Below are 12,697 nucleotides of genomic sequence, written 5' to 3'. Positions count from 1 at the left end.
TCTCAAATCAAGTACTTACAACCCTAAATAGTGCGTCTACTACCTTCTTCCCCGTGTTATTCATACGGGATTGGAAGGTTGCCTTCATACATAAACACAGACAGAAACCCTGAGGAAACACCTGACACGCCCTCGTGACACACACACACCGCCCTGTTGAATAAGCCCCGCCCCCTCTGACATGCCATTGGTGCGTTTGTAGCATTGTGAAGACGTGATTGGTTGTCGCGGCTGTCAGTCATGTTTTATCGCTTTGTAATTCATTGTCCGGTGGAGCAGCCGGGGTTGCGGTGTGGGAGGAAAGCGTGTCATTTAAATGTCTCAAATAGCGAAAAAGAGACGGAAGGACACGGACGCGGTATTTGGAGACCCCTTTTTTCCACCTGGAATTATTTATTTTGGTTTTATTTTGTCCTGTCGGTTTTCAGCGGTGCCTTTGTTTATAGGCCTGAGTGCTTTGTGGAAGTAAAGAAAGAAAGAAAGAGAAAGAAAGAAAGACAGAAAGACAGAAAGACGTGACATTTTTTCTTATTTCAGTGTGATAATCACCACCCTGGCACCCCCCTTTAATTGATCAGGAACTCATGGGAATAAAGAAGATTTCTGGGAAAGAAACCGAAATAAGTCGTTAGAAAAAGAAGATAGAGAAAAGAAAGATAGAAGAAGAAGAAGAGGCTTTGTGTTTCCTAGTTGAGCAAATGGCAAGATGGCAACAACAACGACAAAAGCACTGACCAATGACGAGACGGACACAACCAACAGCGCAACATTGTCTACAATGGCAGCATCTTTAGCTTTAAACACCCGGGTTTACTCTCTGGAGGACTTCGATACAGTGGCTACGGTCGGTGAGTTGCTCCTGGTTATCAGGTTAAACTTTGTGGTACCGGGTCACTTCCACTGGACCCTCGTGTACCGCATTCCTACAACACACCGACATCTCCATTCTGATTGGTCAGCGGCTCAGACTGTAGTTCCGGCTGTAATTCAAATCGAGTAGTAATGCGCACACTCGTTACTGTTTCCTAGTAACGGCCCGTGTCCAGGGACTTGTTTGCTGCATGCGCCACATAAACTAGCTCTAGATGGATGGGTGGGTGGATGGATGGATGGATGGATTGATTGATTATGAATGGACACTTGATGCCACCCTTATGAGGATGTGTTCAAGGTTTTTTCTTGCCACGGTCACCACTGGCTCGCTCATTAGGAATAAACTTAATTATGAGGAACAAACTGATGGGCACTAAACGTACACATTCACCTTTGAAACATCTTCATTTCTGTAAACCTGGTTTGGTAAAGTGTCCATTATTACAGAATATCTCAGTTGCTTTGGCGCATTTCTCAAATCCTTATATTTGCAAACCAGTACATTGGATTTCTTGCAAAAACCTGTCTTTTTCTCAAAGTCCTTATTTCATGAATGAACATCTCATTGACACCAGAATAACAAGATCGTCACAATGTTTTCATGTTGTCAGTATGACGGCACACGGTTTCAGTATTTCTTTACATAAACTATACAGTGATTGGAAAAATTCATGGCATCTATGAATTTCAGCAGCACAAATGTATTTATTTGATTGGATATTTGATTTATATGAATTGACAGGATTCACACTTTTACTGTACTGGATCAGTGTTCGTTCGTTTCCTGGTTGTTCATCCATTTTCAGAAATTGTAATTCTGTGTTTTATTCCGTCTCCAATTGAAGGTTCACGAGATTCACCTTTGACCTGTTTTAGAGAACTGGTTGATTATTGGTTGATCTGATGTCGTTCACTCGCCTTCATTATTGACATTCAAGATTCATCTGCACAATTCATCAATTCAACACATTTACAGAAAAAATAGTTTAATAGAAATTTTAGATTGCAGATGTTGACAACTGGTTTAACAGTTTTGCATTCAGTGACGTAAACAGTGAACTGATGCTGAGATGTTTTTGGGGGTTAAAACTATTCAGGTGAAACCAGTAGAATATATTTAGATCAACATGAACATAAACAACTGATACAGTAGGAAACAGCAGACACTCGTACACAATCCATTAAATGATGTACAAAAGCATTCGCAATTTGATCAAAGCAACAAGAAATGTTCTTATGATGAGCACAAACGATTAAATGATGTGGAGGCTGAACAAGTAGTTTTGATTTCATTTCTGATCTGAGAAACGCCACAAAGCAACTAAGAAATACTGTAAAAGAGAGATAGATAGATAGATAGATAGATAGATAGATAGATAGATAGATAGATAGATAGATCCCATATACATTACAGCTCAGGGAAATTCTTTCTTCGCATATCTGAACTTAGCAGGAAGCAGGGGTCAGAGCGCTGGGTCGGCCATGAAAAAAGCACCACTGGAGAAGAGGATTAAGGGCCTTGCTCAAGGACCCAACAGTGGCATCATGGGGCTTAAACCTCTGACCTTCTGATCAGTAACTCAGAGCCTAAAACTTTGAGGATATTTATGGAAAAAACAAAGATTCGACTACAGCGCGGTCGGATGCTCAGATTCGGATTAGTGAGAAAGTGATTCTTGTTGTGTTTTGACATAACATCCCAGTTTAGAGACTAGTTTCAGGTTAATATTAATACGTCATAGTTTCTGAAGTAATATTACCCAAACAAGGATATATATGAAGAATGCATATCTGAAGATTGAAAATGAACAAATTCAAGTTTAAAGAAAGGAAAAATGTATATTGTTTAACAAATGTATAATTGTGAATGTGGTGATTTAGTTTCTTTTTGTTCGGAGATTTCTTTAGAGCTGTTTCAATGTTTTTCTCTTTTTCAACACAAAACGACTAGCTGATTATTTACGATCTCAGCAAGGTCTGGATATGTTATGGGATTCTATACCGGGATATTTACTCAGCATTCTATGAAGGTGTCTCCGGTGCCGGTGCTTCATCAGTCAGTATATTTTCCATCATGGAAAGTTTTCAAGCCGAAGATGTTTGTTTTTAAGTCACTTCATAACAACGTTATATCATCTCAACGCGAAAATGAAACCGTTTACAGGTGTTGTAGAGTAAGTGATAAAAGGACAATAATTAGCTTTTTGCAAATGTAAAACGGTTAGAAAGTTTGAAATGTAGTTGTTGTTTTTATAAATAAAATGTGTAGGCACAGTTTCGGGACACCTGACATTTTCAGCCATATACGGCGATTTTATTTCCTCAAACTGATCCCACAAAGAAAATGGAGGCACACGATCGTATAAGATGTGTTTGGATGGATTAGCATTAAAGTTTCCCTCCACTTGAACAAGCAGACTCAACAAGGAGAGCCAGCTTCATGAAGATATCATTTACATGGGTCTGAGTAGAACATCTTGAGTAGCCTGCTATAGAGCTCTGACCTCAACCTCGGGTGTCCTCACCACCTCACCTACATCATTACCTGAGTTTACTACCACCCTTGTAACTGAATGAACACAAATCTCCACAAACACTCTCCAAAATCTAGTGGAGCATCTTCCTGAAAATACTGGAGGTTATTAGAACAGTAAATGGGAACTAAATGTGGAATAGGATGTTCAGAAATCACCATCCAAATCTCAGGTGTCCCCAAACTTTTGCCTGTATAGATAGCATGTATGTATAAACAACGCTTTTGAATAAAAGACCTGACAGGGTGTGTTGTTAAATGTCAAGTAATCAGCTTTAGGGTGGGGCTGTAACTTTGCTTCTTAGCGGACTGAATCACACACACCTTTCTTTGTTCTTTGTCGTCGTCTTCTTTCTCTCCGTCGCCCTCCTCCAATCTTCCACTACGTTTATTATATTTATTATATGTCTATTTATATTGACGTTTGTTATTTCCACTTCAATCTAATTCCACTACTCCACAAAACAAACTAGGATCGTGCCTAAAATCACATTCTAGTGCAGTTTGTTTTTGCTGTACCAGAGTTCTGGATTCTCCAGATTATGAAACACTTGACTGCGAGGTCCGAGTTTATGATCGCGTGATGCAGCTCATGACGACAATCACAACGTAGGCGTAAAGTTTTCATAGGCAGAGCTTGGCAGTGCGTTCGATGTCCCTGTGCATGGAATCGCTAAACAGTTTGCAGTTTACAGTTTGACATGGAAAGCTGTTTTGTCCCTGACGTTCTGTCTAATCATTCGTTTTTTAATCTTCTATTTGTGTGAGAACTTGTTTCAACAACGCAGGTTATGCTGATGATAACTTAGAGTTTCTCCATAAGCGTCCTGTATTGTACGTGGAGTGTTGTATTGGCGTTGACAATAAAAAAAAAAAATTAAATCCCTAATTGTTGATTTTTTTCATTTTCTTTTAAAGAGCAGTTTTAGTAGTGTCTGGACTTTGAAATGTCCTTCTACCGAGGAGACGTCCTACTCCTAATCACACCTCTGGCACATGTTGAGGTTTGTTCCCTTTTCCTTCAATAAAACAAGCATTAGGAAATGGTGTTTTAGGTGTGTTTGTGAATCTGCGTGGGCCAGATGTGCAAACGTGTGGTCTGTTTGTGAGCGAGTGATAAATAGAGCGATCGTATTGTCGAAGTTCATTTGGAACGGCAGAGGGTCGACTTTCGCATTGCTGATAGAATCTATGATGGCCAGAGGAGTTTGAATAATGTAAATATGTAAATTCTCCTCGAGGTAGTGTTTTAGCCTAAACTGAAGTAACCTTTCAACCACTAAACCGAACAATAGTCAAGTGAAGCGCAAACATTTAGCCGCATGCTTTTGGTTTTTTTAATTTCCTGTTTTTCTCTTAATGAACTCTCATGAGTTTTTCAGCTGATCGTCATTACTCTTGTTAGCTGATTTGAACAGTTTGTAACACTGGACTTGGAGATCCAGATAAGATAATGGCAGATTCTGCTTTTCCCCCTGAAAAACTGTGACGTGAACAGGGACAGTCTTCAATGTTGGATTTCTCAGTGTAAATCTGCAGTCAAAACACAGTCTTCGTCCTATCGATTTCCATTTAATCATTTAATCCGGTGAACTGTGTCCTGCAAATTCATATCACATGAAGACATTCTGCTGAGTGGAGATTGATGGTTACAGAATAACCTCTTCAGAAAAGACAATATTAAGAAAGCACTGATTATAGCGTCGTCAAAAATGCTGCCTGGTTAGCAGCATCTTTGCGTACATGAACCGATTGTGTATGCTAACGCTATGTTAACATATCCACCCTCTGCCTGTTTTCGCAGTCGGTATCTGAGAATTTCACCTGCTAAACGTCGTGTGATCAAGTTCAGCTTAATAGATATCTACCTTTTATATGTTTTTTTTTTCCATTAGTAAGAAAAAATGCGCAAAAGCAGTAAAAGCTACTTTACATTTTATGTCTCTCTAAAATAAAATATAAAACGATCCACAGATATGTATTATATACATCATCGTTTTTAAGACAGCAATGACCGAGACCCATTTTTTATGCACTCAGCTTTCTTTTCGCCGATAATTACCTCAGGTTTTGTCGTCGACCCCCGTAGAAACAACCGCACCTATAGAACCACATTAAGGGTCCAACGACAGAACAGCACTGTGAGGAAATCTCTTGCACCGAACCTAAAATGACAGACCTCTTTTTATACATCAAGGCTTACATCTTGCCAGAGACACGACTAAAAGAAGAGTCAAATATGTTTCTTTTTTCTTTTTCTTTTTTTTCTTTTGTATAGAAACCTATGATGAAACTGCAAGTAGCACTGAAATGTACAGAGACGAAACAGTAACATGGTGACGCACACGGCAGCCTGCTTATTTTTAGAGACCTTGAGTGTATTTGATAAAGCTCCTGGTATTCCTCGTAGCCTCTTTGGACATTGGCAAATGAATATGAAAGGACACAATAAGAACTAGGTCATGTCAGGGCACACATACACATCTATATTATCTAAGAGGTTCATATCTACAAGTGCTGACACGTCGTCCTCTTTTTAGTTGTTGCCAAGGTGTTGGATGAGTCAGTGTAACTTTATATTTACTCTTTATGCTGGATATAATGCTTTCTTTTATACACTACTCTGTTAACCTACATTTGTCTTTGATAAAAACTAGAGATGCTTTGTTGCGAATAAAACTCTAAGGCTTGCCATTTTTAACTTTGAATGCTATTTTAGATTAAAACCCAATGGTTCCACATGGACAGCCTAAAGATCCATGAAGTAACTGAGCAACCCGAAAACTTTTAAGGATGAATTCAGGTTGTAATTAATATCAACAGTCTACTACAATGGATCAGGACCACAGGTTGCATTTAATCACTGAACACCTCAACAATGACAAAACTGTAACGAACAGCCATTCGGTGATTAGGATGGGTCTCCTTTTGAGTTCCTCTCAAGTTCTTTTCCTCATACCATCTCAGGGAGTTTTTCCTTGCCACAGTCACCGCTGGTTCACTCATTAAGGACAAACGTATACATTCTCCTATAAGCGTTTTATCTCTGTAAAGCGGCTTTGAGACGAAGTCCATTGTTAAAAGCGCTATACAAATAAACTGAATTGAACCAAATTAATTTGATATAAATTGAAGAATTGTTCCACAACGCGTGATTCTGATTCTTCAGAATTTCGAATTTCATTTTAAACAGCATTTTCATTGCTGTAGTGAGTTGTATGTAAGGCTGCAACCAACAATTATTTTGATGATCGATTAATCGGACAATTTCTCTCTCTCGATTAATCGGATAAAAATATATAACAGCAGCAGTAAACTATTACATTTTTACTCACTGTTGTGGTTTTCAGTGAATGCTTATGCATTTGTACACCAATGCCTTATCGTTTTTTTTATTTTAGGTTAACTCAATATGGTTATTATATATTTATTTTAGGTTAACTCAATATGTGGCTTTTTTTTTTTTTAAGTACTCTTTTATACATAAATATCCTGAATTGGAGTTTCATATAGATCCGTGCGACTGTCATTACCATTTTCAAACAACGAGGATTATAGTTTTTGCTCACCATGCTGATGATTTGCCTTCATCCGTGACACCAGTGTGTGCTCTTTTCACGTTCTTGTGCATCACTGTGGTACTTCCATTCCACACAAGCTCAGCTTGAGCAGCCCAAATAATCCATAATGGCATTCATTGACAACAGATTTAATTATCGATTTTATCGATTAGTTGTTGCAGCCCTACTTGTACGTGATGCAAAGAAGTTTGTATAACATTTTAAAAGGAATTAGTCTCCAGTGTTGGTGCTTTGAGGTAAGCTGAATATAATTTGACTTTTTATATTTAATTTTTCATCATTGACCCCAAAACATATGGTGGTTCAATTAAAGAACTGTCATGACATCACTTTTTCAAACACATGAGGATCTTCACCATCTTGAAAGCAAGCTTACAACTGCATAAAGATGTTGGGAGCATGTCTACGAGAGTATCGACATGAAACCAATCCAAAGAAGCTTTAAGAAGGCAGGTTTCCAAAAGGTTCAGTAGCAAATATTGGCCATTTCACGGTTTTTCCGATTGTCGTGACTGCCAATTTTATCAACACATCCCAACATACATTCCAAGTCAAAGCTGTAGACATTGGAATCTCAGGTTTTGATCGTGATTCTATTGATTGGGATCTTGTGAGGTCAAATTCCCATGACTGCGAGAGACTCAAACCCTCCGACAAGATGCTTAACTCTCAACCAATCCTTCATACACTTGGATTTTATTCTGCCTCATTCGTAAATCGTACCAAATAATCGCATACGCCAAGTCATTAAGCGTTAATGAATGCATGTTGTGATTTCCACTGTGGGGGGGGAAAACTGTTGGATGTAACCCAGCCCACTTGGGAAGGAGACCTCCATCTGAACCGCAGCATGAATGACAAGCATGCAGCATTAAGCCTGGTATAAAAAATCCAATTTGCTGACTCTGTGCTCAGACGCCATGGATTTACAGACTGTGACGAATCAGTTGCGCTCTCATCTCCATGTTCTTATTACACATCTGAACTTTAGTACGATTGAGAAAGGGCTCGTTTTCATGAATCAGCGGTATCTCCAGAACTCTCATGTTTCGGCTTGACATGAATCACAGCATAGCTTGTAGAGAAGGTGTGGCGGAAAAGTGACAGTTTTGCGATTTAGAGTTCAGAAAAAGCTTGAGGTAACTTTCTCCAGAATGTCAGGAAGCATATCGGTATCACTACATAAATATGGAAACAGCCGTTAGACTGGAACTGGGTGGTACTGTGAATAGCTAATACATACACAAGCACACATACACATGGATCAGTTAATGAAGACTGTACTGTTTAGGAGCTTCTTGGAAGGGAAAAAAAAGAAGAACCCAGAAAGAATCCATCAGATGGTTTAGGGTGTTCACTGCACTGCTAATGGGTGTGTTTTGTTTTGAGAATGACCCATGTTTCTGGGAATTGACCAGACGAGCCAGGAAAGTATTCTGCGGTTCAGGCGCATTTATATACACTTTTTCTGAGTGCCCTTGTTTCTGTCAGTTTTTTACGTTTGTGCATCATTTGTTAAGTAGAAAATCGTGGCAGCCCAACAGAGTGAATTCAAGTGAAGGCCCAGTTGAAGTAACGGCGCGACTACGATTCGGCATAATGACCCTTTTTTTTTTTGCGCTCAGTCATGTTTTATCATTTAAAGAGTTATAAAAATGGGATTTTAAAGTTTAAATCATATCGACAAAAAATGTCCATCTCCTAATATTTTAATGGCATAAATTAAGACTTTTTATTCAAGAACATTTATTTCAACTTAATGTAATTTCACATGATGTGACTCATTCATTTTTAATAAAAAAATAAACAACAAAAAAATATATATACAGACTTATGAAACTTGGATATATTTTAGTGTAGTCAATGTGCATCTTGTACAGCAGTATAGATTTGCTGTCCTCTAAAAATACCTCAACATACAGCCATTATTGTCTAAATATCTGGCAACAAATGTGAGTACACCCTAAGTGATGGTTGCTGAAATGTGAGGGGTGTACTCACTGTTGAGAGGTACTGTGTGTGTGTGTGTGTGTGTGTGTGTGTGTGTGTGTGTGTGTGTGTATATATATATATATATATACACACACACACACACACACACACACACACACACACACACACACACACACAGTACCTCTCAAAAGTGAGTACACCCCTCACATTTCAGCAACCAATAATATATATATTATAAATGCAACACTTTTGTTTTTCCCCCATTTTTCATGAGCTAAACGCAAAGATCTAAAACTTTTTCTATGTACACAAAAGGCCTATTTCTCTCAAATATGTTCACAAATCTGTCTAAAACTGTGTTAGTGAGCACTTCTCCTTTGCCTAGATAATCCATCCTCCTCACAGGTGTGGCAGATCCAGATGCTGATTAGACAGCATGATTATTGCACAGGTGTGCCTCAGCCTGGCCACAATAAAAGACCAAAATGTGAAAAAGATATTTTGAGTTCAGCTCATAAAAAATGGGGGCAAAAACAATAGCGTTTTAGTTCATATATATATATATATATATATATATATATATATATATATATATATATATATATATGAACTAAAACTCTCACAGATAGCAAGTAAAACTGTGTAAAAAAATGGTCATGATCATGGCATTTTGCAGCATTCTAAACTTAAGTGCAGTAGACATAACAATCTGCACAGTTTTTTCTTCAAATATACAATAGCATGTGTGTAAAGTTTGAGTCAGTACACCATACTCAAGCAATTACTACATAATTTGTCTTTGCAGACGTGTTGGTTTTTTTCTACTAGCAATTTTTCAACACATTTAAGAGAAATGTTGATATTCTTAATGCATTTGTTGCTCAATACATGAGTTTTTTTTTTTTTATTTATTATCTAACAAAATCACCTCAGAAATGATTTGCATTAGAAATGTCATCTGCCTTGCACCATTTTTCTCACAGCTGAATACTTGGAGAGAGAACATATATTTTTATATCAATCTGGCACAACAGTTAATGATTGTCAGTGTCTGGAAGTGTTTGTACCGGTTCAGTTAGCACGCTATACTAAGTCTAATTTGGGCTGTATGAAGACTTTTTTTTGTTTATTTTTAGGAATTTTCCAACACATTTGAGAGAAATATTTATATTCCGGGTGTATTTGTTTGGTTTTCAGTGGCATGTCTGCTTTTTTTTTATATTTGTATGGTATGTAAGACTTGCAAAAAAATGTAGCAAGCTAACAAAATCACCTCAAGAATTAGCATCCAGAGATTTTAGTCGCCTAGCAAAAGTGTTCACAGCTGATTATTCAAATATAGAGTATATATGTTAATTCCTCTTGCTAAATAATTGTTGAAATAGTTATTAAACATTTTTTTCACCCTCTGTATTGTGAAAACGGTTGCCATGTCCTCGCGTAAAGTCAACATAAGACGCAGGGTCAGAAATGATTCGCATGCACGGCAATCGAATTTATTTTATTCGCTCACACAACCTGGCTCATGAACCCAGTTAGAACATGCTCACATATAATCTCACATGCTGCTGCTTATTGCTTGGACACACACTTTTTTAGTTTCCATGCGCCCGTTCAGAGATTCTTCTGTAGAAAAAATGTTCTGTGTCAGAATTCCTGGTTCTAATCAAGCATTTCATTCTGTAGCTTTCTCATGGTCACTGTGTGCCTTGAAACGATCTGTTGATAGTCTCCATGGAGAAACACATTGTCTGACTTGTTCGGGTTGTGTAAATAAGTAGGAATGTGTGTTTTTCTGTCAGACGCCAATGAGAAATCTACGAGTCAGTCTGGAGGACAATACCGTTTTGTCAGGGAGCGTAATTTGGTGTTTAAGAAACCAGACAGCACTTTTCTAGGTTGTTGATTTGACCAGTTCGAATACAAACCGGATATATTTTGACTGGAAACATGTTTAAAGAGACGTAGATGGTTATCGAGAGGGAACGTGACTTAATATATATTTCTTTCTTCATTTTTTTTATTCTCGACTTTGTCAAGCTACATCCGAAAATACAAATAATCGAATAAACTAAAGTGATACTTCAAATGGAAATATAAGGAAGTACTCTATAGTTCACACCTTTGACTATTGAAGGCTAGGAGTTTTTGACACCTCCACTTTTCCCTTCCCTTCCTAGAGGGTGCTTTAAAAATTGTTGGCACCCCACAGTTAAGGTCTGTCCAACTTAATGTAGTGCGTAACACCATTAAAGATGTTAAAATGCGTCCGTGTCGATGTTTGTTCTGATTCTGACTGCCGAGTTGTTGATTTGGTCGGTTATTTGGGGTTTGGGTCATTCTAGTAAAGTAACCAGGACGTAACCTCCTGGCAGAGGTCAAACATTCCTCACTTATTTCCTACTGATATAGCTGCAAATTTAAAGACATTTTTATAACCCCATTTCATTAGGGTTATAAAAGTCATAATACACTATGCATAATATGAATAATATTATAACCATAACCATCATTATCTCTGATTTGTTTACATTTCGATGACACACAGAGCAATTTCATGTACCTATTTTATGTGCTTAACCTGTTCATACAGGTTCAGATCACACAGCAGACTCTCGCCTTGAGTTATGTCCTTGCTTCCAGAAGGCACGACTTACTAATATGTTCTTGCTCATTCTAAGGTGTACTCCACTTGTTCCTTCATGCAGTCCTCCTCTCTCAGACTGACTAGTTGTGTCTCTGTGTAAGCATGTACACACACTGAGTAATGACTCGATTTGTCTGAAGTGACAGCATTTCATTTCAGTTACGCGGTTGTGACATTTTCCCCTTCCTTTATGGAGAGCAATGACATACGATTGCTTTCCATAGAATCACAACATGATGGCAGAGAGATAAGGCTTCAGTGTTGGTTGACATTTTTCTCTTGAATTGTTACTACGGCTACTATGGATGGAGTGTTCAGTGTTTCTGAATTATACTGAAGTGTAAAGCTGGAAAAACGTGCCTATTTAAAACAAGAAAAACGGTGAGGCGACTACGGTATGCTCTGTAAATGAAAGCGAAAGGAGGAACTAACCCGTCCTTCAAAATCAAATGTAATTATAAATGGATAAAACGCACAGTGAGTCATCTGCAATTTGCTTGGGTGCTATATGGGAAAAAATCCGGGCGTGGTGTTTTCGGGAAAACCATCAACAACTGTTTCAGGTTGCATCGCAACAACTCGTTGTTGAACGGCACACCCTGGAGCTTATTATTATTTTTATTTTATTTTTTAATGAATGAGCCATTAATTGTAGCTTGGATATAATTTAGCATTGAAACTGCCAGTCATGTGTACAAGGATGTAGCTAGAGAACTAAAAATAACTATTGATGTCAGCCCTCATTACCTTTTGCCAATATTATATAATGTACAGAGGTGGAAAGTAACGACATACAAATACTTAAGTCGATTTTTCTGGTATCAATACTTCACTATTTATTTTTACTTTTACTCATTACATATTTACACATCTGTACTTTTTACTTCTTACATATTCAAAACAGGATTTTTTTGAATCTATTTAGGGAAATGTCAATATTTTCTCTTCTCATTGCGCACCGTTTATAACTCATCAACCTATTTCCTGTCATTGTGTAGCTTTTTAAATTCACTGGTGTATCTTTCCTGGCTCTCTCTCACCACAGAAGTTTACTAGTTTACGGAGAAAACAAAGAGCAAGACAGGAGGCAACAGGAAGTCTGGTGGTAAC

General features: G+C 37.9%; 1 protein-coding gene across 1 annotated transcript in view; it reads left to right on the top strand.

The window, feature by feature from the left end:
- Positions 1 to 241: 241 nt before the first annotated feature.
- prkx (protein kinase X-linked) overlaps positions 242 to 12,697 on the top strand; it is a 39,581-nt gene continuing 27,125 nt past the window's right edge. The window contains exon 1 of the mRNA XM_046837920.1: positions 242 to 848. Within this exon, the coding sequence (XP_046693876.1) occupies positions 707 to 848 (142 nt within the window). The 5' untranslated portion in view covers positions 242 to 706. The remainder of the gene's footprint in view (positions 849 to 12,697) is intronic.

The sequence above is a fragment of the Silurus meridionalis genome, chromosome 24 (assembly GCF_014805685.1).
Source record: "Silurus meridionalis isolate SWU-2019-XX chromosome 24, ASM1480568v1, whole genome shotgun sequence".
Classification (NCBI taxonomy): domain Eukaryota; kingdom Metazoa; phylum Chordata; class Actinopteri; order Siluriformes; family Siluridae; genus Silurus; species Silurus meridionalis.
Note: the sequence above shows the minus strand (reverse complement) of the source record. Positions and strands in the feature narration are given on the sequence as shown.